This window comes from Pseudonaja textilis, chromosome 2, assembly GCF_049901715.1.
Source record: "Pseudonaja textilis isolate UNSWEBS1 chromosome 2, rPseTex1.2, whole genome shotgun sequence".
NCBI classification, from domain to species: Eukaryota; Metazoa; Chordata; class Lepidosauria; order Squamata; family Elapidae; genus Pseudonaja; species Pseudonaja textilis.
Genome location: NC_141991.1, coordinates 196,942,437 through 196,970,033, shown reverse-complemented (window position 1 = coordinate 196,970,033; position 27,597 = coordinate 196,942,437). Strand labels below are relative to the sequence as shown.

Sequence of the window (27,597 nt, the reverse complement as noted above, 5' to 3'; positions counted from 1 at the left end):
TTCAGCTTTAATTATGCCTATTTAGTGCCAAAATCATATATATATCTAATCTGAACAAGTATTTTCTTCTGGCTTTCTCCTTTCAAAGTTCAAAGCCACTTTTAGCTGTCAATTCCAATTCCCCCCCTCCTTTCTCTGGTCACTGCTTTTACTATCTTTCTTAGAAATTTCTTAAGATCTTAATTCTGGGGTACCTTTATGTCCAAATGTTGCGCCTGGTTAGCCTGATCTTCACGCTATCCTCTTCTTTACCGCTCCAGCACAATCTTTGTCCCAGTTAGCTCTTCTTCTTCAGGATGGCCATATTTGACCATGCTACAGCCTGTCCGGAGGGGAGTATGCTAGCCAGGGAGGGGAAATACAGCTCCCTCAACCCAGCTGGCAGTCTCCCCCTTCTTCTGCCCCCCAAAATAGATGTTTGGAGCCCTCCGATGAGAAAGTACGGTTTGAAGACTTGCACGATCGTGGTCTTCAGTCCATCAGCAAAGAAGACGCCATCAGAAGCCCTGAAATACATAAATTATTGTGTGTCCTTATTCAGAGATCATAGAAAGAGAATGTTTCCTGTTTACTCAAAGGTTATATAAGCACACAAATACACATGATGCAGGTGTTTCCAAGTTTTCCAAAAATCTTTTTTGTTAAAAGCTTTTGGTCTATTTTTATGAACTTCTAATTAGAATAATCAAGATAATAATTGAAATGAAATACAATACCACATGGAGAGATCATTATTGTTAGTGCAAAAAGATTTCAGTGTGTTTTTCATTAAAATATCATTAACTGATATAAAAGATAATGGCAGGATTACAATCACCTATGAAATATATGCATGCGGTATTGTATTTCATAGGTCCTCTCGAATCAGTCTGAGGAAATGATTGGTTTGTAGATCTCTGGTTTGTCTTGTTTTTTTCTTCTTGACACTTGCATAAGTTTTATATATTGTTGTCTAAATATCCATTCTTATGGTTATACTGTAGAACTGGAGATTTGTGGCTGTCACCATTGACCATGTCAGCTAGAGCCGTAATTCAGCAACCTCTGGAGAAACATACGTTTCCATGTTCTAAAATAAGGAAGATGAGGAGTAATGGGAATTTATGATAATTTCACCAAGTGAGTTGCATAGGATATAGAGCAAATACTATTAATTTCTGTAAACCATACTCCAATGATACTGTGTTTCTGGCAATGACCCTAGTATGTAAGACAAAATAATTCATTATTTATATCAGATAATGGAATTAGATTCTTTCCTGGCATAGATTTCATTTTCCACTTAGTGACATTGCCATAGCGTTAAGGGTTTGAATTCCTTGGAAGAACAATGAAATAGAATATTTTGTAGAGTGTCGTTATTGATGGATGCCTTTCTGTGGTTGCTTTTAAGCACTTACTATCATAAATTATTTATTATCATTAATAATAATGACCAAACATTCACATTTAGAGTAAGGAACTTACTATAACAATGGCAAATTCCCTAATATCAAAAATGCTCTTCTGTTTTGTATAAATGCATAAAATGTTCTCTTCAGAGATATATTATTTAATTGCAAAGTTATTTGGGGGATAATATTTTGCTAAAATAGAACACAAGTTCACATTGTTTAGAATTTTTCATTATAACACAAATATGTAAAGGATAGCTACCTTGAAAATAGCTGCATTTATTTTTAAAACATTTTATACTCAACTAAAACATATACTGTATGCCAGAATAAATTTTGCCTCCTATCCCCACTATCTAGTCAGAGCTGAAGAAGTTTATTGGATGAGAAGTGAAATGTCTTCAGAGAAAAACAAGAAAGTCCATTTGCCTCTTGAAAAAGCACCTTTGGGACAAACAAGACCTGGATGACTAAGAATCTCCGTTTTGCCTCCTATGTATTGCTACATTCTAAACACAAGATTTTGGCTGTGCTGGTTTGTGTAGGATCACATATTTATATTAAGTTTCAGATCAAAAACGTTGTCTAGCCAGGTCACAAAAGAAAATGGCAATTTTAAATCATGTATGAATCTAGTAGAATAAAACACAACAATGAAACACAATTAGATGCCAAACAGATAATATTAGAAACATTTCCAAGAAAACCATGCTAAGTCAAAAGCTGTAGCAAGATATATAATTCTGGCACTGAAAGGACATCTTTGTTTAGTTTGATGTCTTCCAAATTACAGGGATTGCAGTCCAAACATATTCACAGGCCCTAAAGTTAAAGAAAACTGCACAGTTGATCTCCATAAGGGATGATATCCTACAATTATAGCAAAGTATTTAATAGACTGTTTGCAGAGCAACGTAGATTGTGACCTGGATATGGCTCACAGAATTTACACTGTCTAGGCATTCCTGGAGGTAAGCTATTTATAGTTTCATTCATGTAATGGGTAAACTGGAACAGTTCCAAGAATTTTGGCAGAACACAAGTGATGAGCCTGAACTTTTGATTTCTTTTCATCTTAGATTTTAATTTAAATCAATACTTAGACTCATGCAAGATTTTTTTTTTACTAATTCAGTGCAACTCTTTTGCCTTCCTGAGCATCATATGAGAATGGACAATCATCTGAGAATTATTATGGTAGAGAAAGAATAAGTTTTATGTCTTGGGCCCAGCAGATATTGGGCCAGGGCTCTCATTCCTCTTGCTGTCACCCTTCCCACTATTCCTACAAATTTTCATAGTTTACCCTCCCAGTGATCCATACATGTCACAAGAATTATTTTTTGTGTTCACAAGCATGCAAATATTTGCATACATCATACCATGTATGTATGATGTATGCAAATATTAGTCATTTACGTCCTACATGGTATTGCATTCAACACCTGTAACGCCATGCATTCTTGGGGAGGATCACAGCAGTAAAGGATTAAGTATTGGTGTATGCAATAAATACAAAAATAATAATAATCAGATTTTGCCAACCAGCTGTTGCTGTTTAAAGTAGAAGAAAAAACCCCTAAACCTCTCACTCACGTGACTGGCTTACTTCCTAGCAATATAACTGATATTTAATATAGATGATTAAAAATCAGGGCAAGCCAGAGGCACAGAATTCAAGAGTCCATAGAATTGCACATTGCTTTGTATTTAAAGGGGAGCAAATGTAAGCTCTAGCATTTCATATTTAATGTATTTCAGGTGCAAGCTCAGCTGCTGTCGGTAGTTATATATTGACTAACATGCAGAGACTTTATGAGATTTCAGTTAGATTTTGCTGAGAGTTCATGACTTCTTTTTAACACCAACTGGCTTATTATTATCTCACTGTCACTTTTATTTCAGCTAGTATAAAAACATGGAAGATGGCATCCTTGGTGAATCAAGACTTCCCGAAAATGCAGAGATGCTGCATTGAAAGGAAAATATTAGTTTCCTTTCAGCTGCTAATAAATTGCACTTGAGCTAGAAATAATAAAGCTTGGCTGTCAAACTCAGGTGCAGGACTCATTCTGGAATAGGGCAATGACCTATATGGACACGTCTTTATTCTGATGTCATTTTGGTGGCATCTAATTTCATATTTAAATTAATATGATTAGTTTTCCACAATTTATTTAAATTTTTTTTCCTCTTATCACATCTAAGAACTAAAATTTGGCAACGACTTTTGGAAGTCTGTATGGTCTATAACCGTGGCTTTCCACTGATCATATTCTGCCTTAAATTAACCTTCCCCAGTTGGGTACTCTTCATTCTGATGCCCCCCAGAAAGTTTAAACAATTCTCATCCCACGAGTCCAATACATCTAAGGCTATGGTGTTTTAATGAAATTATTTTAATTTATTTATTTATTTAATTAATTTACACTGGGCAAATCATACATTAAAATATTTTTAAACCTCACATGGAACATATCCAGGCTTCTTTTTTTTGTGTAAATTTTATTTGAGTTTTCACAAAAAAATACAAATAAAACATCTTTTTTGAAAGTAGCGTAATCCGACTCCGACAGGGGCATGACACTGTGAGTTAGGCAATAATCACACAAAGGTGGTGGGATCATTTTAAAAAACGTTCTTTCTGTACAGGTGTAAAGAATTTATACTAGGGACAAATGTCTCAAAACAAGCATACTTCATCTTACAGCAGTTGGGTACATTTGATATATTACATCTGAAATTCTGATTGGCTCACTAAATTTCCTTCATCACACACATTATCTTTTGGAAGTCTTTTTTTTTTTTTTTAATAATCTTCGGACAGATTCTTCTAGCTACCTCATGGGATTATCCAGTAAATCATGTCACCTTTCTCCCGCTTAGAAACTTCTGGCACCCTTTTGTGATGTCATCATTCCTGAGATGGGTTTTGCAAGTCACTAATGTCCTTCTAATCTGGCTGTAAGGTTGGAATCGGGAGTCTCAAGGGTAGAGACTTGGTTTTGAAACACTCTCTCTAGTTATTGACTGAAAGTCATATTTAACCACAAACTGTGTGAGTAGACTAATAATAAAGGTTGTTTTTACCCTGCATTACATTGCAAATGGTCTTTTATGGTTTCACTTGAGAGGTTTTGCAACCAAGCCAAAAACATTATGAAACAAAGACTGTTAGGCATAGAGAAGCAGCAGGAAATTCATTTGATCCTCAGATGCCTTTAAGGTATGGAGGCTTCTCTAGTACTAGCCCTGCAGATAAAATTTTAGACATCACAGAGCGCTTACTGCAGCTAGGCTTGGCATATTACCTTCAGCCACACTGGATGGCAGATGCCTTAAGATGCCCTTTTCTGATTGATTCTGCCCTGTAGATATTAGGCAATTGAGGATGTAGGTCATGTTTTATAATATTGTAATTGTTTATAGTGAGCTAGAATCCTCCTCCTTTCTAGCACATCTTTCCTGTGCTAAAAGAGCTTTCTACTGGAGAAAATGAGCTGAATATGCTCTTGCGGGCAGAGATATAGCAATGTCATGCAGTCAAAGGTTATGAGGGCCCTTACATAGATCTTTGCAGATAGAGCAAAGATACAGTGATGTGTCCACCAAATATTTAAAATTATTCCATTTAAAAGCTACACTGCTGCCACAGGGCTAAGATGAAAGGTCTGAATTCAATATCCAGTGGCTCAAAAACCAAAATTTGTCCAACCATATAGGATGAAAGCCACTAGATTTAAAAGTTATTTGTTGTTTTATTACCTGTTTACTTTTATTTTATTTTTGAGATTTGATGTTGTATTTTGAAATTCTATGTGTGGCTGGCCGCTACTGTACTTATTTTTGTAATAAACATTTCAGAGTTGATTTTTAAAACATTAATTTAATGTGATTAAAAAAACAAAAATGCTACCAGACTGAAACCCAGTCATCAAAATATCATTTGTTGCCTCTGTATTCCACTATTCACATCCTGGGATATTATGAAATAGGCATTATGTAGTGTATTTAATTTGGCATTCCTGAATTGTGAAAACATTTGTCTTATTTGCAATACATCCAATAGCTTTATGGACTGATCTCTAAAACCAAAGTGGCCAAGAGAGCCCGAAAGGGTTCTTGTCTGTCTCTGTCTGTCTCTTTGTCTGCAATTAGGGAAATATGTTGATGATGCATATTTACAGGTAACATCATCCAGCAGACATTTGGCCCACCACTCCCATCAAATCAAAGTAGCTAAAAGTGCTATGATTTACACCTATCTAAAAAATATAGATACCTTTATTAAAGATTTCACTGTTATTGTTTTAATCCAAGTTTATTGAAAAATAACTTTTTTCAATAATTTAGTTAAAGCTGCTGCTAAATTGTGCTTTAATTTAATCATTCTTAGAAGACAATCTATAATACATTGTTGGATGGCATGGAAGCTTAGAAAGTTGTGAAGCAGTGTTCCCTGCAGTCTGTTGCCAGATTCTGCTAGTGCTATGTTAGTTATGTGTAAACTACCCTCAGTATTTGAGAACCGTTTTCCACATTGACAGGGGCCCTTCATACGAAAGCTCAGCTTTTTACAAATTCGTTTTGAAAAGAGATATTTGTTGACATTGTTTTCAGCTTTGGTGCGCATGTGGAGTGTTGTAAATATATTGCAAAATGCAAGCAATGGAGATATTTAAAGACATTTTAAAGTGGAAAGAGTTAAAATGATACTGAGTCAGACTGTGTTGAGCAAACAAGGTCACATCCTTCTGTTTTTTTGTTTTTGTTTTGGCTTTCCTGTGTCCCTACATTTTACCTTTTGTGTTCCCATAATGCAGCTTTGTGTTTACTTTTCCTGTATGGCAACATCAGCTAGATGTTCTGAAAAGCTTTAATCTAACCACGTCATAAACACCATTACAAGGAGTCCTCGATTTACAACTGGTTGCTTAACGACCACTCAAAATTATAGTACTGTTTAAAAATACTTATGATCCAGACTCAAAGTTTGGACAGTCCTCCCCTATATGCCACTGTAACTGAATTTAATCATCTTGCTGCTGGCTGTCCTCTTCTTCTGCCTTTTCCAAAATAACAGCCTTCTCCAGAGAGTTAGGTCTTCACATAACGTATCCAAAGTAGGACAAAACGAATCTGGTCATTTGTGCCTTGAGTGAGAACTCTGGGTTGATTTTTTTAAGCATATCCTGAGACAAATTAATTTCCAAAAACGTGAGGACATTTATAGAAAAAAATATTAAGAGTGAAACTAATGTTACGGTATAGGAGCAATAGTCACTAAAATGCACTTGCTGTACTTTTAGTTTTTATTCTTCCTATTTAAAGCATGTATGGGGATTTATCTCATATTGTGATGCTGTAATGTTCACATGTCTTAGCTATTTCCAGCCAATGATGAAAAATAAGTGCTAGGAAAAATTCTGAACGTTAAGATCTCAGATCATAATGTATATTTGAGTAGATTAAAAAGAAAAATGAATGAGATAATAATTTTTGGCAGCAATCACATATTTATAATTGTATCTATTGTAGTTTGACTCCGTAATGTATGATTATCATAATATAAACACTATTTTATTCTGTCTTGTGTTTTCTCCCTTTTCTGTTTTGAATTTGGAAGACTGAATAGAAGTTTTGCATTATTTTTATGCTCTGTTGATGGACTGGAAATATTTGTGATTCTCTGACGTCAATAAGTTGAAACAAAATGGTATTTTGTTTTAAGATAGAATGGCATTTACATTAAGCAATTTTGTGACTGGAACAAAATGCTTAATATATTTCAAAGAATGCACACAATTACATGCAAACATTTTTTGGTGCATGTGATAGAAGGAGTGGTATAAAAGAAAGGCAACATTTATCCATCAAATATGATTTAACATGAAGAATTATCTAGAACGGTAACATTATAAAACAACCTAGAATTGTAACATAACAGTATAAAGGAACATTGAAAGATGTGGCAACTTTTAGTTCTACAAACAAAAAGAACCCATAGTTTTTGGCATGAATGCATATTTTTATTTGCTTTTTCTTTAATAAACACATAATGAACATATGATCCAACTAAGAACTTATCCTAGCTCAGTTGTGCATTTAAAACACAGAGTGCATCTATCTAGTGTGTTATGAGTCTCTGCTTCATAGGTTGCTTTTATTTCTTCCTCTTTACAAGCTTCTTTGATATAATTGATATGACATTCAGCTTTTACAATTGGCAGCTATTTTATTCCTCTTTTCGTTCCTCAGATTATTTCTCTGATTGTAAGGAACGTGTGCATGACTAGTGCAGCATATTTTGCTAAGTCCTAATGTGGTTTGTCTGGTTATGGATTAGCATATTGTATGTGTTTAGTTATTTTGAGTGTCTTCAAGAAGAAAGGAAGATAAAATAGAATAAATTAGTAATTATAATAATGATCATGCTGCTTTGCAAATGGTAGTGTATAGCTTAGCATATGCATCTCTAGTCAATTGTTTATCCAATAATCTATGATTAATAAAATGAAGTCTTGCATATTCTATTTAAGAAGCACTGGAGGGTTCCATCTAATATTGTATGAATAAATCATCTCTCTTTTCTCCTTGTCCCTGCAGTCTTGTGCCTCCGGATTTCATTCAGAAAATGTTGTAACTTTACAGAGCAAATTTCATTCTCATTCGGAGAGCGGAGGGGGAGAGTTGTTTCATTAGCATTGTTTCGACTGCAAGTGACACTATTATTCTGTATATTTAAAATATTTTATATCGGAAACAAAAGCAGCTTTGCTTTATGAAAATATTACGTTGACTGAATTGGTTCATCATGGACTTTATTAGATTACTTTTTGGCTTCATTTATTAGGTATATAGTATATGTGTTGGATATATTGAAATTTGAATTGTGTCCTTAATTTAGCATACATATTGTTCTGTATGTTATAAAAATGCCGTACTTTTATTATTTGACTTTCCAGGCTCAAGACTGAAAAATCAAGTATGAACTATATTTCTTTACATCAAAAAACTGTTATGTGACTAGGTTATCTGTTAACTTAGAACAAAAATGTAGCTAATACATAATTTTGTTTTATGGATGAGATTAATATCAATTGATCTAAGTAGTTATTGTTTTTTTGTGTGTGTTTCTTCATTCTGTCTGGTAAATCATATTCAGTTTTTTTTTTAAATGATAATTTTGATTGATATGCCAGCTGAATTCCTTTCTGAAAGATAATGATCTTAATATTATGCATATTCTGGAAACCTCTAGGCTTAACCATAGCAATTTGCTCTAGATGGGGTTACACTTATATCCAGTGTGAATACTTAAGTTGGTTCAAGACTCAGCAGTGAAGTTGGCCTTGTGAAGAATGTGATGAGACCACATAATATCTGGGTGAATTTCTGGGTAAAATGCAAAGTGTTCTCCCCCTCCCTCCCTCCCTCCCCCCCCTCTGTGTGTGTGTGTGTGTGTTTGTGTGTGTGTGTGTGTGTGTGTGCATTTTTGATTATGGATGGTGCATGGATTACTTGTAGCCCCTGTAGTTTTTCTTGGCAAGGTTTTTTTTAACGGTTTGCCATTGCCTCCTTTCTAGGACTGAGGGAGAGTGGTTGGCTCAAGGTCAGTCAGCTGGCTTCATGTTTAAGGTGGAAGCAGAACTCACAATCTCCTGGATTCTAGTCTGGTGCCTTGATCACTATGTCAAACTGACTCTGTTTCTGGGAAAAAGAATATATTAAGATATTTTAAAACCTCACATGGTGCATAAGGCTTCTTAAGATAATATTATTTCTATAAAAGCCTTCACTGTTTCCAGTAGGCCTTTGGAACATGCACCCTGTAGAGTTAAGGGATTCTAACATCTATTTTCTTTACTAAAAGATCCTTAAAATGCATTGTTTTGTATAGGCTTCTAGTTGTTGATTTAGTTAATTTTAATTATTTGCTTGCTATCTTAACAATTTTTATTATCATGATTTTAAATGTTTTTTTTTTAATTGCAAACTGCTAAGAGCAGTGGGCAGAGATAAATCAAATTAAGGAAATAAATAAAACCAAAATTGTATGTTTTCCTGGCAGCTGTAATGGCGAAAAGAAGGAGATACAGTGTAAACAAATAAGATGCTGCTGTTCTTGAGGGAGGAAAGAAGATTGCTTTGGGACCAGGAACCAGATGGGAACAAAGTGTTACTGAGAAATGCTACTGTACATTATTGTGAAGGAAGGAAAGCAGAAAAATCTTTGCTCTTGTTTCAAATCAGCTGTAGAAAAGAGAGAAAAAATTCCTTCAGCCTCCAAACTGAGTCTACAGTACATATCATGTAAGGCTTCAGTCCATGTTCCAAAATGGTACAACACTATTGCTGGGTTTGGAGATTAATTCTGTAAAAATTATCTGGGAGTATCTCCCACTATTCTCAAAATGCTTGCATTTGACTATGAAGGAATCTTGATGCATAATAACTTATGACTAGGCTAGCTTATTAGATTCTCTTTTTTATCTTTTTGTCTTGCATTGCAAATATCTTGATCTCTGTACTCATGCAGTATATTGACACCGAATTGAATTTTAACTAAATTATCCATTTTATTTTGGGAAAAAAACAGAAAAGCCAAAAACTTCTGGGCTGTCAGAAAAGAGAAGAAATGACAAAGGGCTGAAAGGAAAACAGGCAAAATTTGTTACGACAGTACAATGTTTTAGGTTTGATTCCCAAAAAAGGTAATTTCAGAATACATGGGTTTAACAGTCTACAACTCCTTAAAGCAGCCTCACCTTTTCTGGGATTGTGTAGTATTCTTGGGATAATTCTATTTGGTTTAGGAGCATAGTTAAGAATATCAAGGTGGATATTCATACAAAAAGCAAATGCTCTTGATCAAGCTTTATTTCTAAAGATTTCATGGTACCAATAAGAAAAGTGCAGATTTCATGGCACCAATAGAAAAGTGGTTTTCTATTACTTTATAATTTTTCAACATTTCAAGCTAGTTTGCTGTCTAACTCCTTCTTAATCTCCTGTCCCAGTGCTAACCAGATCTAGTCCTCTTTAGTTTTATGAGATCAGCCAAGGTTAGCTAGTTATTGCTACATAGCTAGCCTTTACGATGCTTCAGTGAAATGCAACGTTTTGCAAATTTTAGAACCTCAACTTACAACAATTCTTCATTTAGTGAGTGCAATTACAATGGCACTGAAAAAAGTGACTTATGGCAATTTTTCATATTTACAAATGTTGCAGTATCCCCATGGTCACATAATCATAATTCATATGCTTGGCAACTAGTTTGCATTTATGATGGTTACAGTGTCCTGGAGTCATGTGTATCCCTTTTGTGACCTTCTGACAAGCAAAGTTAATGAGGAATCCAGATTCACTTAACAACCATGTTACTAACTTGAGAACTGCAGTGATTCACTTAACAAACGTGACAAGAAAAGTTGTAAAAAGGGGCAAAACTCATTTAACTAATGTTTCACTTAGCAACAGACACTTTGGGCTCAATTGTGGTCATAATTCGAGGACTACCTTTATAAGGGCTGTGAAAAAGCTCAGGGAAAGTTAAAAAATTACAATACAAATACAATTGTAAAACGCTTCTTTTTGCAAAAATGTATCTTGAATTTGCACAGAAATTTGGTATGAAATTTTGATATCATGACTGGTTCTATTGGTGATACTCTTACACTGATAGAACAACAGAATAGAGTTGAAATAGGAAAAAGATTTCTAAGTGGGCTCTACCTTCTTAAATGTGTTTAATTTAGTATGGGTTCCTCAGCTTTTTTTATGAAATGCCTCAATAAGTTTTCAAGGAGCAGCAATTAGTGATTAAGCATAGGTTTTAAAAATATGGAAATAGTCTGCCTAAGAACCAGCTTCATGTTGCAATAATTATTTGGAATCTCTATTTTGTCAGGTACTGTGTGCTCCTTTTTCCCCCTGAAGTTTATATCATGAACAATCCTAAGCTGTTTTCTCAAAACTAATTCTCGGTGAACTCTATATGCTATACGTCTAACAAGAATGCCTCAAGACTGAACTTGAAAACATTTACCATTTACATCAGCATAAGGCAATTTCAGTTATAGAGCACAATTTTTTTCTTTCTCAAATGTAACTGGGAACATGTATATTATAAAAAACAGCTATTTATGAAAGTTATCCAGACCTATAAGTCCAGAACCAGATTGGCTATGCCTTGTCTTAGATTGTACCTGTTCATTCCTCCATGCATTGACCTGTTCTATTTCTATCTCATTTTTTTGCTATTTCTGATTCTCTCACAGCTGAAGAAAGGCAGCTTTTCTAGGAATGTGGAATTAAAATTGATTTCCTGGCAAACCTGAAAATCTGAAACTGTTCGGCAAACATACTTGAACATAAGAAGCTGCATGCCAGATATATTTTCAATTCTTGTTATTGTGTATCAGATAGATAAATAGTATTTTATTCCAGATGAAGCATCCTTTCTTTAAATATGTGCATATATGTACATATAGCATATGTGCACTCCTTCTATAATTTCACCTTGACAAAGTGAAGGGGCTGGTGTGAATAAATGAAATTGTGGGCTATGTAGTCAGACATGTACATGTCTAGAAGGGTCTCCCAAGGTGAACAGGTTATAATACCCCAGACTAGCATGGCAAATTATGGTCTATTCCCGTGGTGGCTAACATTTTTGGGCTCCTATGCCAAAAATTGTGCGTGCCAGCACCCAGAAGGCAATGCGTGCCTTCCCAGACACCCCCTGCGCATGCACGAGCAATTCCCCCTGCCGCCCCCTTACCTACACTGCACCTCCCAGGTGATTTTCGGCCCATTTCCGGTATTTCCGGAAATACAGGAAGTGATGAAATGGGCCTATTTTTCGGTCTGCAGAGGCTTTCCTCAAGCCTCTGGGAGGCTGAAAAAAGCCTCAAACAGGCTGAAAATCAGGTTTGAGTCGCACGCATGTGCAGTGAGGTAAGTTTGCCTGCGGTTTATGTGCCGGCACAAATGGCTGTGTGTGCCACCTGTGGCACACATGCAATAGGTTTGCCATCATAGGTCTATTACACATGCCAATATACCCATATTGGTTGGAAACATGCGGAAGAGGCCTTCATCCTGCAGTGGATAGACAATGGCTTAAAATAACTTATATTTTAAGTTTTTATGTATATAGACAACATACATAGACATATATAATTACTACCAAAGTATACAATTTTCTTCAGTAAAAAAGCAATCGTTAATTTCTTTTAAACAGTTTCAAATTGTTTTTGAATGTATTCTGTTAACTCAAATATTCTGGAAATTGAAAGGTTCATTATCCAGTAAAATTGTATAAATCCTTGAAGATATGGACAAATTTGTAAAGCCTCATTCAATAGGACAAGTTTAAGAAAGTGTAAACCGTGTGGCGTGCAGTAAGATATTTTGCTAATCTGAGATACATACAGAATCTCTAATAAATAAGTTTTTGTATTTGATTGAAAGAGAAGGATGGAATTAAAACCTGGATTAATCTTAGGTGGATTCACTGAAATCAGTCAAAGTTAGTAATGTTTAATCTGTTTTCTCAATGTACAATTAAGACAAGATACAACGTATAATTCTGATTGAAATATATATAAAATACACAGGTTAATTATATATGCATACACCTACAGGTTCTACCTATTTGTATTGCCTTTTCTTTTTCAGAGAGAGACCAAAGGCCAGTTTCTCATAGATCATGTTTGCAATCACTATTGTTTGCTAGAAAAAGACTATTTTGGCATTCGCTATGTGGATTCTGAAAAACAGCGGGTATGTATATAAATTATCTCATAATTTATTTTAAGTGATGTTATCTCAGTGAAACTGCTAGCTAGTATGCTTTCATTCCCCTGGCACAAATGCTTCAGTGATGTCCAAAGAGATGAGTATGTGCTCATTTCTCTGAGCCAAAATACATTTTATTGCCAGAGAATCAGCAGCTAATCAAGAATATAACGTGAAGGTAACTGTGTGCTTATTATTGTGTCACTTCCTCGATAATTGCTACTTCAATATAGTATTTGGAATGGGGCTTCTTACGAACCTAGTTCTAAGGATTACTATAGTGCCAATCTCAGATAAATCCTTTTTAGCTTAATTAGGGCGTCAGGTGTCTCATGGTTTTAAGAAGACATTCTTTAGCTTGGAATGTTCTGGGTTCTGATTACTGGTATTTTTCATGGCTTTCCCAGTGGCATATCTTAACTTGACTGAGTGATAATCTATATCTTTATTCTACCTTCACAGGCATGACTTTGACCTGCTTAACTGAGATAATGTAATCAAAAATCGACTTGCTTTCTCCTATAGTACTGTAAGCAGAATGTTTCAATCTGGCTAATATGATTGGATTTAATTCACTTGAAATCAAATCTACCCAGCTAATCTTTTCTCATATAGGCAAACAATAAAATATGAAAACAGTGAGTTAGGCAATGCAGTGTAACATTTTTTTTTATTGAAAATAAAATAAAGATGCAAGAACATACTTCTGAAACCAGCTGTTGAAAATTTTCAGCTTGCAATAAATAAAAATCTTCAAATGGCCTCCTAGACTTTTAAATTTAGAGCTATCAGATCTTATGGAGATTCTCAATCATCTAGGTCATGATTGTCCCAAATATGTTTTTCAAAAGGCATATAGACTTTTGCTTTTTCCTTGATAATGTTTTGCTTCCCATCCAAAAAGCTTATTTAGTTCTGATTGAATGGTGGAGAATGGAAAGATTTATACTGTATTTTTTGCAGTCATTTGCAAAGAATATAAATCTTTATATTTGCCACCATTCAGTCAGAACTTGGATGAGAAGCAAAACATCTTCAAGGAAAAAAAATAAAGAAAGTCCACTTTTGAAAAAGCACCTTTGGGAGCTACCAGATCTGTGTTGCAGAAATTCACGTAATCAAAAGATGACAGACAGTTGGCATTGCTGATGCTATCTAATGGATTTCTAGATTTTTTTCAACTTAGATTTTGTACAGTAGCCTTATTTAAATATTCTCCTCATCAAGAAACAAAGCTTCAGTGAAGCAATATATCTGGCAGATGCACCAATAAATCTCATTTATCTACTAAAAGTATTTGCAAGAGGTGCCTCACAAAATACGTATTTTACAAATGCACCATTCCTTCTAAAAAATATAGTTTAGCTGTCTGCATTGTATATATATATAGCTTCAGTGTTTTGCTGGAAAAGTAAGTGTTGTCTGTATGCATACATGAAGACAACTAGAAGTAACTATTGAAGCAGCCACAGGAGACTTTAATGAAGAGTGTGAGTGCTTTCTTTCCTTATGCTAACACACTCTTCAAATGCTTTGCCCTTCTATAGGTTTACATAATATACAACCATTTAGTCTTGTGCTTCATAGAGCAAAATCACTAAAATTATTGCTTTTATGTAATTAGTACAAAAAGAATATGATGCTTTTCAGGTGGGTAGGAAATGAAATCAATTTTTATATTTTGAATAAAATATGAACGTAATAAAAATAGTTAAATCAGAATATTGTTAGTTTATACCATCCCAGTATTATGAATTGTGCCACTTGACTTTCAGATACAGTAGAGGTTGTTTGATTACAGAATGTGCATTTATAGAACCCTACAGCTCAACTGAGATTTATTGCTTATATTGAAGGATTCATCAGATTTATGAGTGTGTTAATCCATTGCTGAATTGCACAAAATGACAGGACTTTTGATGGAAGAAATAACGCACACAGCCAGCTGGGTAGCAATAGCTCAGTGTTTTTGTAACAGTACCAATATTTATCCTTTGAAATTGTTCTTTGTTAGAATTTGATCTCTCTCAGGATCTCTTGCAGATCCTCCATTATAAAATGCATTCTAATCCATGCGTAGGTTTAAAATAAGATTGTCAGATATTCTGGAGAAGTGCTGTTGGTGTTCCTAAAACTAATCTCATACTTTGCTGATATCTATATTGTCGTTCAGAAAATAAAAATAGATCCAGGCTTCTTGCTGATGCAGAGAGATGCATTTCCACTTTTGCTGTTATTTGGAAGTGGGCATATATATTACAGAATAGGATCAATATTTAAAAATGTAGCAGAAAGTTTTATTTAGCTAATTTAATAATTCTACAGTAGAGAAGGATAGAAAAGTAAAAGCCCAATACTTATGATTTTAAAGCTAGCAGAATATGTTGACAAGTCTTAATATTGGCTTAATTTACACTAATTAAGAGCTAGTCTTGCTTGTAAGGACAAGTTGAATATAGACTGTAGGCTTTCCTCCCAACTTCTTTCACATAGCATTTTATTTCAGCTGTTGTGACACATGCCTTTGGGGGTAAGATTGAAGATGAAACTGTAAACACTATGGCTTTGTTACTGCATTCTTAAAGGCTGTTCTAATTTTTGCCTCCTGTCAGTTTTGCATATATGTGATTTATGTGTGGATGACATATTCCACATGAAGGTGACAGTGATTAGCAGATCATTAGTTTCCTTTTTTTTCTAGCCACAGATTCAGCTTCCAGTTATTTATTTTCATATCAAATGTATAGACCACCCATTTTACCTCAAGATAACTTGAGTTATGAACCCAAAAATCCATCAGGAGTGAACAAAGCTGCTTCATGGATGTGCTATTATTGTCTAAGGCAGGGTGTCAAACTCACGGTGTCACAGTGGTGTCACGTGATGTATCGGGATTTTTTCCCCCTTCACCAAACGGGGGGAGCGCGTGAGGCATGCTCGACACCCCTAGTCTAAGATAACTGGAAACTCATACTGATATCTTGTTATTCATTTTTCTGATAGAAATAGAAAAGATATACAGAACAGATACAGAACCATGGGAATTCCTTGAAATTTGATGCCAGTGGCTGAAATCTATAGATATTAACATTGATTTCAGAATAGTTAGACAAATGGACCATGACATTAGCCTACAGACCAATACAAACTAAATGGAATTAAAATCTAGTTTATTTTGAAATTATAGTCAAAGTGCGAAATAAGCTGGTGTAATTAAAATTGGTTTATTTTTATGTGAGATCAAAATCTCCCAGTGGAAAATTGTTCAAAATTAATGAGATTTAGTATTTACACTTTAGGATTTCTTTTTCTATTAAAATTTTCATAACAGCAATATTCCTTACAATTGAATCCTACAATAAGTGCCTTAATTTTTATCATCATTGATTCATTGATTTCTATTTTGCATTAACTGAGAAAGTAAGTTAAAGTTAATAGTGTTTCCAAAGAACCATTGATTTCCCAACCAGTCATGTATTTTCTTTCACAATTTCCCTCCATTTCTCTTCTGTCTCCTCTAATCCAGTTAATCAATAACATTCCATAGCCACTAATCATGCTCATTCATCAATGTTGTTCTTTTCTTTAGAGGCAAGTGCAAGGGGTATAAATGATGAAAGCAGTATTGTACTATTACAATCCAAAATTCTGCCCATTTTGTAAGTGTGTTATGAAGTTGCACACAAACTCTAAAGAGCAGAGTTTTAATGCAGGCTTTGGGCCCTGAGAACACCTTTCCTTCCCTAATATTTATGTTCATTTATTTATTTTATTTGTTTATATATCAAACTTCTTAACTACCCACAGAGGGAGACGTTATGACAACTCTACTGACACACTTTTAAACAGTTAACACTATGATACTATTTCAAATATAAAATAATTAATAAGTCTGTGCCTGCATAGAAATAATAACAATAGACATATAACTTTAATTAACTGTATGCAACCTATGTGACACTCAAAAGTGAACAGTGTTTCTCAACTTTGGCTACTTTAAGATGTGGATTTCGACTTCCAGAATTCTGCAGCCAGCCTGCTTGCTGTGGAATTTCTGGAATTTGAAGAGCACACTTCTTAAATTTGCTGAAGTTGAGAAATACTTCTCTAGAGAAATATATAATTAGTTAAGTTGTTGAATTTGCAGATAAGACACATTTTTTTCCAAATAATTCCAAATTCTCAGACAGACTGAAAAACTGCAGAAGGTTTCTTTTTTTCAGTCCTGCTGACGAGATAGCAAAAGGATAGATTGGAGTCAACATTAATTTCACTGTCCTACCATCAGGGACAACCATCTCATTTGTTGATAGATCTTAAACCTAGCTCTAGAAATGCTTTGACCATACATACGCCTTACGGTAGAAATTAATCATATTGGCATCATCTCCTTAGCAGAAACTAATATTGGACTACTTTAAATCAGAACACTTAACACCCCTCTGTAAGTGTTTCACAGATATAAAAAATATAATTAAAATAATATTTTGTTTCTTCTACTCATGATTAATGCTTTCATAGATGTAGGAATAATAGGCACATATAGGAAAATTGGCGTTTAATATTTTTAAATCTTTTTTTTTTTAAGCACCCTTGTAAGTTCCAGTGAAATAACCTTTCTCGTGTTGAGGCTTTGTACTGTGGACGCATACATAACAAATAAGTCTGCTCAGCAGTGTGAATAATTGCAAGGACACCTGCCATGGTAAATAGCTAGTAGCTACTGCTGGATATTAAAATGCTGATTAGAGATGATGTTTAGAAAGTGTGGCACAATACACTTCCCAAAAAAGCAAGCAATAAGAAAAAATCCAGCAGGTGCAACTGTGTCCTAGTAAAGGTGTATACTAATAACCCTTTGCCCTCATAATAAAAAAAGTTCTCTAAAAGTCATCAGTTTGTCACTTTAAAACAATTAAGTAATATAAACACTGACCAATTTAGTTAATTCCAGAATGATACAAAATACTGGTTTACATAAATGAACTTTACAGGAATGTGACATTTATGAAATGGTCAGGTGAATGTCTATACAATATGAACCAATGTAAATGTATGTATATTAATACTTGTCAGAGTTTAATTCCGTACTTAAATTTATTGACTTTAATGGCTTGTAGCAATTTAATTTGCTTATCTATGCATCTTATTTTTTATTGACTTGCAGTAGGAGAAAATAAACTTACGTGGTTGCTAAGCATATATCAAATCAACAGTCTTTTTTCTCCACAAGCTCTCTCTGCTATCAAACTCAAAATTGGATTCAATTCAAACTGAACAAGCTTTCTAGAGATATACCCTAATACATGGAATAGGACTGTACCCACTTAAAAAATAATCGGAGAGAAATACTTAGATATTGTGACCATTAGAGCTCTCTGTTCATCATTAAAACATGCTTATACAACGTTTTGTTTAAATTTCCATACAAGCTTGAGAAAAGTTTCAGTTCATTAAAATGGTAACCTCTTTTTAAAGGAGACGAGGCTGGCTTAATGAATAACAAAGAGATGCTACGGTCATACAATCTCCAGACAATTATTTAGTTTTTGAAGAATGCACTGTTTTAATATGTAAAGGTATTGTTTAATTTCATCTTGCAGTGTTGTTTTGTGGATAAATTGTATACAAAAGAATGGGATCTTATAAGACTTCCAGACTGCCTTGGAGGAAAAAAAAACTAAATAAAAATGTAGCAAGATAAAGTAAGGATCTTTTTATTAAATTAGGAAACTGCTAGGTATGTTTGTACCTCTTCATGGAAACTGCGTAAGACTGAATGTAAAATTTGTCATTCTTTACCTCCCTGTTCAAGTTTGAATAAACTTAAACATACCTATTACATATTTGCAGTGGTGGGCTGCTGGGTGGTTGGCAAGGTTCCGGCAAACCTCTAGCTGTGATCTCTGGCTGGGCCTGCCCACCTGCCTTTGTGCTATGCTTTCCCTAAATAACTACCCCCCCCACATTGTCCAGGTGAGTTCCGTGCCGCCCTGCTATACTCACCAGAGCTGCCTGAGTGGATTAGCTGCCTGTTTGAAGCTGCGTTTCAGCCCCAAAGCGAACTCCTTGCCAACAAAAGTGCAGCTCACCTCTGCGTATTTGTGATCACATTAGCTGTGCTTTTCACTTACAGATGCTACTTTCTGTCTATCCTCAGACATCTATGTGCCTCTTTTTGAAGCTGTTAACAGAAACACAATAGAAATCACAGCTAGGAGAACACTGCTATCAGTTTACTACAATCTTGTGCTTGTAAGAAAATGATGTATTTTGCAATACTTTTGACTGGTGGCTTCTACATATTTTTTTTACAGCATTGGCTTGAGCCCAATAAATCTATCTTCAAGCAAATGAAATGTAAGTGTTAGAAGCCCATTTCATACATTGACCTATTATTTTAAAATGCCAGTGTTTTGCAATAATTTTATGTATTATGCCTTATTTAAAAATAGCTTTAATAAATAACTTTAATATATTCTGTTTATAGGCATTGAGCTCTTTAAAAAAAACAATCTAGGACAGCCTTCCTCAATCAAATGTGCTTTCATATACTTTTATCCAACAGGATTTAATGGATGATGGGATTTGAAGGCTAACACACAAAGAAAAAGCTGATTGAGGAAGGCTAGCAACCTGAGAAAGGAATTTGGGAAGCAGCTCAGTAGGGATGGGATGGATATAAAATATATATTCTTCATTTCATTTTAAAGTTAGTATTCTCTATGGTTTTGTCCCTTTTGGTTTCATTGGAGGATTTTGTCCAGCTTTTTAGTGATGTTACCTTTCTGTGATGTAGCTCCAAACACATTCCTCTACAAAGCTCTCCAGCTGGAAGCTTCATAATTCCAAGTTCCACACTGCACGAGAAAACTGTTTTAGTCCCCTCATTGCTTATTTAAAAAAATAAAAACAGCTTAGCTTTTTATTTAAAACAGCTTTTTATTTAAAAAATAAAAACAGCTTAGCTTTTCCAGAGACTTACCTCTCAATAACTGAATCAAAATCAAATATTCTATTAAGTTAGAGTATGAAGTATCTTAATCTACATTATATTGTATGTAACTTGCAGTGTATGCAAGAACAGTGACTGACATAAGGCTATTCATAAGCTGTTTGGATGACTGGGATGATTAATGGGCTCTTGGTTTCAAAAACATCATCCCTGTGCCCAAACCGATCCTCTAGATAGAAATCATAGGCTCTCAATTTTCCTCTTTTATGGATTCTGCTCAGGAAACAAATGGGGATTTGAACTATCACTGCCTTGAGGAGAAACGGATTTGTGTTAGAAAGAGTGAGAAATAGGAGTCCTACATTTTCACCCTCCCAGCTCAAAAAAACTCAGTTAAAGCATCCTCTGTTTTAAGGGATAAAGTGTAATTTAATTTAAACTGTCATGCCATGGTTACTTCTTTTACTTGTGGAATGCCTGTCTGATCTGCCAGCACAACTACTATGATTTGCTAGGGATTGCATTGTAAATCTTCCAAGAAAGCTGCTTGCAGTCCGTAAACCCTTGACTTTAGACAGTGAGGCCTATTGCTTGTTATATTGACATATGCTTTAGTTACTCTATGACAAAAAGAGACGTTTTATCCACATACTCTCAGTAGAATTGCAATTTCTAACAAAGGCATTAGTGCTTTAATGTCTAGTATTGTGTTACAAAGGAAGGATCAATACGCATAAATGGATATAATTAGGACTCAAATTGTATACTCACATATTCCACTAATGGCCATTGAATCAATGGAACATCTCTGTTTAAATATGTATAGCAATGTGCTGCAGCTTTAGCTGTTGCAAGTAATTTTTTAATCTTTAGAATAAATAATATCATTTAAAGTAAGGTTTCTAAGGGAGATGAAATGCATTAACACATCAATTATACATTACAAGAAGTACTGAATATGCTTGGGAGTTCCTTATTCCCTAACCTACATTATCTTTACCTGATGGCCTTCCATTGGAATATAAGACTTCAGTTTTTAGGAAGGCAATCACTTTGTAGTGACTTGTAAGTTTTACTGTTTTATTGTTGCTTATGATTTTTATATTGATTGACTATTTTATATAATGATATTTCAAATATTTTGATAATATTTTAATTTCTTACCCTTTTAAAGTATAGGTGTCATACTTATTTTTTATTTTGTTTGTTTAAGTTTAAATATCCATAATGCCTTCAAGAAGCAACCATAAATATCCATAATGCCTTTAAGAACCAATCATTTTCATTTTTATTCCCACACCTTCAGAGATAATGTCATCTTTTAATGTGCTAGTTCAAATGGTAGTGCAATAAAACCAGATTAAAAATACCCAGGCTGAGCAACATTCAGAAAATTCAAGCAGATGCAGGCTCTTCTGCTTGCATCTTCAATTCCCAATGCATGGTATATGGATGCTAAAATTAATTTTTTCCTTCGTTTCATATTGTATTTCTGCTCAGGGTCCAGATAAGAGTCCAGTGAATCCCCACCCTTCTCTCTGTCACACACACCTCTCTTTCTAAATGTATTTGAATAGAGCATTCTAAAATAAGAGCTGAGTACATAAATATATTTTATTTTAACAAAGAAAATGATAGAATCACATTAATTATACAATCAAATATGCATGATATCCAGGAGAAATAAATGTAGGGAAGCAATTATGTATTGTGTAATTATGCATGATATATATTTGTGTGTGTATATGTGTATAAAATTATGTACTTAGATAAGCCCTGCATGGCTTGGAGCCAAGCTGTTTGATAGACTGTCTCTCTTCAATTGCATCTATCCAACCCATCAGAGCAGGAAGGTAGGGCATGTTGTGAGTCCCAATTATCAAGGAAGTACATCTGGTGGGGCCTAGGAAAAGAGCCTTCTCTGTGGCGGAATGGAACAACTTGCCACAGCCAGCTTGCCACAGTCAACTCACCATGGCCAATTTGCTGTAGCCAACTTGCCACGACCAGATCACTGCAGAACAATTCACTTTGACCAACTCACCACAGGACAACTTACAGCAAGACAATTCAACAATTCAATTTAATTTTTTTTTTAATTTTTGTCATTTGTGTTTCATTTTGCCCCTCCTTTGAAATCTTTTCTTTCATGATTCTGTTCTACTATTTCTTCGATATTAGTGTAACTCTTTCTCCATGGTGAGTTGCGCTGTGGTGAGTTGTCCCATGGCAAGTTAGCTGCAGTGAGTTGGCCATGGAGAGTTGGCTGCGGTGAGTGTCGTAGACCTTTCTGTGGTAACTTCCTATGGAACATCATTCCCCCAGAGATAAGATTACCCACTTTCTACAAAGCCTTTGAAGACATGGTTTTGTCAGCCAGCTTGTGAATGGATCAAGTGGCTTGTCTCATTGAGTGGGATGGAGTTTAAATTGTGGAGTTTTAGCTGGATTTTAATGATGTATGTCACATGTATGTATTCACTGTGTGTGAATTGGGCAGCTATATACATTTGTTTAATAAATAAATTATTAAAGTACAGTGACATTGGTTCAGTGGAAAAAGCTGAAAAACTGTCCTTTTATAGTCAGCTTTGTCTTGCAATCTGCTCCTCTTCATATCTGCCTCTACACACAGAATGAGAGCTTGTTGGCATTGTCAAACATTGTGTCAGAGAATCATACATTTGGAAGGGACCAGGTGGATCATAGGGTTCAACTTCCTGCTCAGTCCAAAAGCCCAGATAAAAGCAACCCTATCCAGTGTTTGTCCAGCCTGCTTGAATACATGCAGTGAAAGGGAGCACACCATTTTTTAAGGAAAGTGATTCCACTGTCATACTCTCTTAATTTTAGAGGTTTTCTTAGTACTTAACTGAATTTCTATTTAAGATTGTTATTCCTTATACTATGGGACAATAGAAAGCAATTTGCATCATTCTTCTTCTTGTGTTCACCTTTATATTCTTGGAGAATGGCATAATATCCCTGTTCCACTATCTTTTTTCAAGACTAAACATACCCAGTTGCCTTAATCTCTCCTTGCAGGATTTGATTTTTCTACAATATAAATGGTTAAAATTAAACAAACATTACTGCTTATTTAGTTTAAAAAAATTAAAACTTTCTAACTATGCTGAATCTGTGACTTATTCCTAAGACATATTGTATTCACAGGCACCAATCCCTGCATTTTTGTTTGAAAACCTTCTGTCATCTAGATCCTTTCAGGCAAGGATTGACACAATGAAATTGCCCTTTCTCTCAAGGTCTTTTCATATATCATTGTATCTGGCATTTGGGGTGAAGTGTCATCAGTATATGGATGATACTCAGATGTACATTGCCACTATAGGTTGGGTGAAGGATATACTGTGGAAAGCTTGAACCAAATATGTGGAGTCTGTCTGGAGGATACAAAATAGACCAAATGCTTCCAAGACAAAATTGCTTTTTAGGAACTTTAGCTCAATTAAGAAGAGGCAGTAATCTTTCTGAAGGAGTTGGTTTATGATCTGAAATCCTTAATTCACAGCTGCTGCTTATGCTGTTTGTAGAGAAGCCAAGATAATCTTTGTTCAATTTTAAATAGTGTACTACTGGTGTAGGAGAACCACATAGAAGTATCTGATGTTTCCATCATTACTTGGTTGGATTACACCATTGTATGTAAATTGAGATTTGGCCCAAAATCTAGAAGCTGTATTGTTGATGGAACAATCCTGTCATATTAGAATAAAGCTGTTACTGAGATAACATTGCAAGGGATATTAGTAGATTTTTAGTCCAATTCAAAATGCTGGTGAAGACGTGCAAAACTATTCACAGTGTGGCGCTGGATTACATCAGGCATTGCCTTGCCAAGACTGAATCTGACTATCAATAAAAATATCACAAAAAAGACCTCCTCAGAATCCCCACTTAGTGTGAGGTAAATGGAATACAAACCAATATACGTTTTCACTATGATGGGTCTGTTGTTTAGAACTCCTTCCCTCTAGTTGGATAAGCAACTGCTCTCCTGACATTTTATACAACTATTAAAACTACACTATTCCATCATTCTCTTTGGGTATCCATCTAGTGGTTTTCTATTAATTCTACACATTTCATTTTGTTTTTATTCAATATTTTTAGGCAATTGCATCTATCCCTATTGGGACAGGGTACAAAAATGTGAAATTAATTCATAAGTACATTCTAGAAAGTCTCCCCCCCAACGTCTTCCTTTCTTGTTTAGTGTTGCGTGGTGTTTAATATATATATATAAGTTAGCTGAAATTATTTCTTATTATATCTGAGGGTTCTCTTCATATTCAGTAGTATCTTTATTGAACCTGGTCTCAGCTGCATGGTGTAATTGCTTGTGTTATACATTCACATTAGTTTGAGGAAGATTTCTTTCCCTTTCCTTTGTACTTAAATATTGTTTGTAAATTAATAAGCTATTAGCATAGCTGTAGCTGTAGCTGTATTGAATAGAGTTCTATAACTTTTTTTAAAAATAGTTAAGATCTTGAATCTATTCTGGCAAATTATTCTGGCTCAAATTACAGGAGAGATTGGCAGAGCATTGGGGCTTTCAATCTGACATCTGGGCTTTCTTTGACAAATGAAAGGCCATTCTGCTACTATAATATATATAATTTGATTATTATGCACCTTATATTTTGGTTGGGATTAGTTTTGCAAAAAATACATATTCTCCTTTTTGACTGTTCACATTTATATTTGTTGCTTGTTGACAGACTGCTATTCAATGGGTCTGTTGCATGATATATACTGCACATATTTAACTGACCCAGTGCATTTTTTTTTTCAAGAGTTGCTAATGTTTCTCTTTTTATGATCTGTAGCACTTACTTTGAAAGAGTATAATATGTGGTAGCTGACACCACCAAGATGTAATTTATTGTATTTCTTTGATAGGTTCCTATTCCAATTTTTGGGAAGACTGGGAAGAATAAGAAGCTGAGTTTATTTTTATAACTTGACTCCTCTCTCGTCTGTTAAGCTCTCTTTTTGTACAGTAGTTGGAATTCTTTTTAAAGTTAGATTCTGTCCTTGAATCTTTCTAAAGGGGGAAAGGTGAAAAGGTTTATTAATTAGCAGGCTGATAATTTCTGTGAATAAAGTAGCAGTTAAGGTTAGTCTTTAATTTCCTTATCCATATAATATAAAGGATGTGAAAAAGCATATGTTTATCTTACTTATGTTTGATAGTTTTAGTATTTTCGATTAGGTTAAAATACTATGACTAGACCAGAAGCCTGACTGAAATACTCCAGTAGGCTTTCACTGACTGTGACTTTGAAGAAACCAGATAGGGTTGCTTTAAATTGAGAGTTCAGAACTTATTTCAGAGAAATAAGCTGATGGCAGCTAATGGCTGTAATAGATCTGAGGATGTGGGATCTTTCCAGTCAGAACACTCTGCTGGGAGAAGATACAAAGAGCAGAACTGATGGTTGAGGAAAGGAGGAAGTTATACTCTGACAACATTGACAGTTCAGACAAACAACAGAGCAATTTAGGCTTCGAGCAGCAGCCCTATCACAAGTAATTTCAGCAAATAAACCTTGAAACACATTCATCTAATAATTCAGAGACCTTGGGAAGAGATGGAGGTAGAAACAAAATAAGGTAAATTTTTTTTGCAGATTTAAAGGATTGTTTAGAGCAAGGGTGTCAAACTGGCAGCCTGCGGGCTGGATGCGTGACATGCGAGCCATGCCCACCCCAGCTCTGTGAATGGGAAAAACATCATGAAATGTCACATGACAGCAATGTGACGCGGTGAGCTAAACACGTGATTTAGAACAAGTACAAATCCATATAGATTAGGAATATCACATTATATTAGTAGTAGTAGCTAGAGACATTTAACATAGAGAAGTATATATTAAAGATTGCTTACTACAGTGGTTCTAAATCCTTTTTGTTTATAATCCTAGCTTGTGCTGCTGCTAACATTTGGATGCAAAGCATCTACATAGTTGAGCTGGCCTTTTCTTGCTATTCCACACAAAATACTGAGGAAAATATGGTGTAATTAAAAAAAACTATAATCTCCTTAAAAGAGTGCCTGCATACCTGGACTCATCTGTTATTATGACATCAAAATATCATTGTTTTGTCTCTTTGCTACCAAGCTGGATATGGAAAAGAAATAAAAAGTGCAATTTATGGAAGCTTAAAAAATAGTTCAGACTATTACCTTTGATTCAATCTTTTTTTTTCCAGTTTGAAAAAAAAATCTCTTATAAAAATAATATCTATAATTGTATTACTTTTGGTCATTCTATATATTGGTGTTTCATGGTGGTCACAGTTACTGTTGTCCCTGTTACACAGCATTAATAATGTTTAAAAATTAATGATGTAAAATTATACACATCAGTATAGTATCTCCTTGCTCTGTGACTGAGCTACTTTTCATTTTAAAATCTGAAATTAGTGCTTCCATCTACAACTGTATATACATAATAATTGAACATATTCTTATCCGGGATGCGAAGTCTTCTTGCAGGCTATTCACTCATGTGCATAGAGTTTCTGGTAGCTTTACAATAGCCACCTGAATAGAAACTGGAGTTTGGAATAGCAAGTTTCATTTATTTTTCCTGTCTAACTGTCCTTCAAAAAATGTTCAAGATTATTTTTAACTTGGAGCCATTGCAGCTGTATTAGTGATACAATGGAAACAGAATAGGAAGGAAGGAAGGAAGGAAGGAAGGAAGGAAGGAAGGAAGGAAAAGCAATATATGGAGAATAGGAAGCAATATGATACATGATGAAAATGAATGCATCTACTTGGAACAATTTTCTCTACTGCATAACCTTTAGTAGCTGCGTAAGACATTTTACGCATAGGAGTCTTACTTGCTTTGTTAATAAGTCCACAGTTATGGTTGTAGGGAGATTGAAATCTCGTTCTTGGGGCATTTGTTAAGTGAACTTTATCCCATTTTATGACCTTTCTTGCCACAGTTGTTAAGAAAATCACTGCGGTTGTTAAGTTAGTAACACGGTTGTTAAGTGAATCTGATTTCCCCATTGACTTGTCAGAAGGTCGATCAGATGACCCGGGGATACCGCAACCATCATAAATATGAATTTTGTCCCCCTGTTGAGAACCATACATTAGGCAACATTTTTTCTCCATGAAAGAAGACCTGGCTTTGGCATGTAAATAGGGTCTGGGTACTATGACTCATTATGATAAAAAAAAAGTAGCATGGTAATAATACAGTTAAATATTGATAAATAATAATGCAATAATGTTTATCTGTCACAAAGCCGATTAACTATTTCTCAACTAACCCCACAGAAAAAAAGTCAGTACAGATTGTCCTCATTTAATGACTGCTGTGTTTAGCAACTGTGCAGTTGCAACAGTGATGGAAAGGCAACTCTATGACCAATCGTCACATTTATGACCTTCAC

The 27,597-nt window shown here is 34.7% G+C and overlaps 1 protein-coding gene across 3 annotated transcripts in view; it reads left to right on the top strand.

The window, feature by feature from the left end:
- The window catches only part of FRMD3 (FERM domain containing 3), a 75,063-nt gene that overhangs the window by 13,060 nt on the left and 34,406 nt on the right, over window positions 1–27,597 (top strand). For 2 of the 3 annotated variants that reach the window (XM_026703846.2, XM_087926762.1), the window contains exons 2-3: window positions 13,080–13,184; window positions 19,517–19,559. In XM_026703846.2, the coding sequence (XP_026559631.2) occupies window positions 13,080–13,184; window positions 19,517–19,559 (148 nt within the window). Of the gene's footprint in view, window positions 1–13,079; window positions 13,185–19,516; window positions 19,560–27,597 lie in introns of those variants that run through there. The other variant, XM_087926763.1, reaches the window with a different exon arrangement.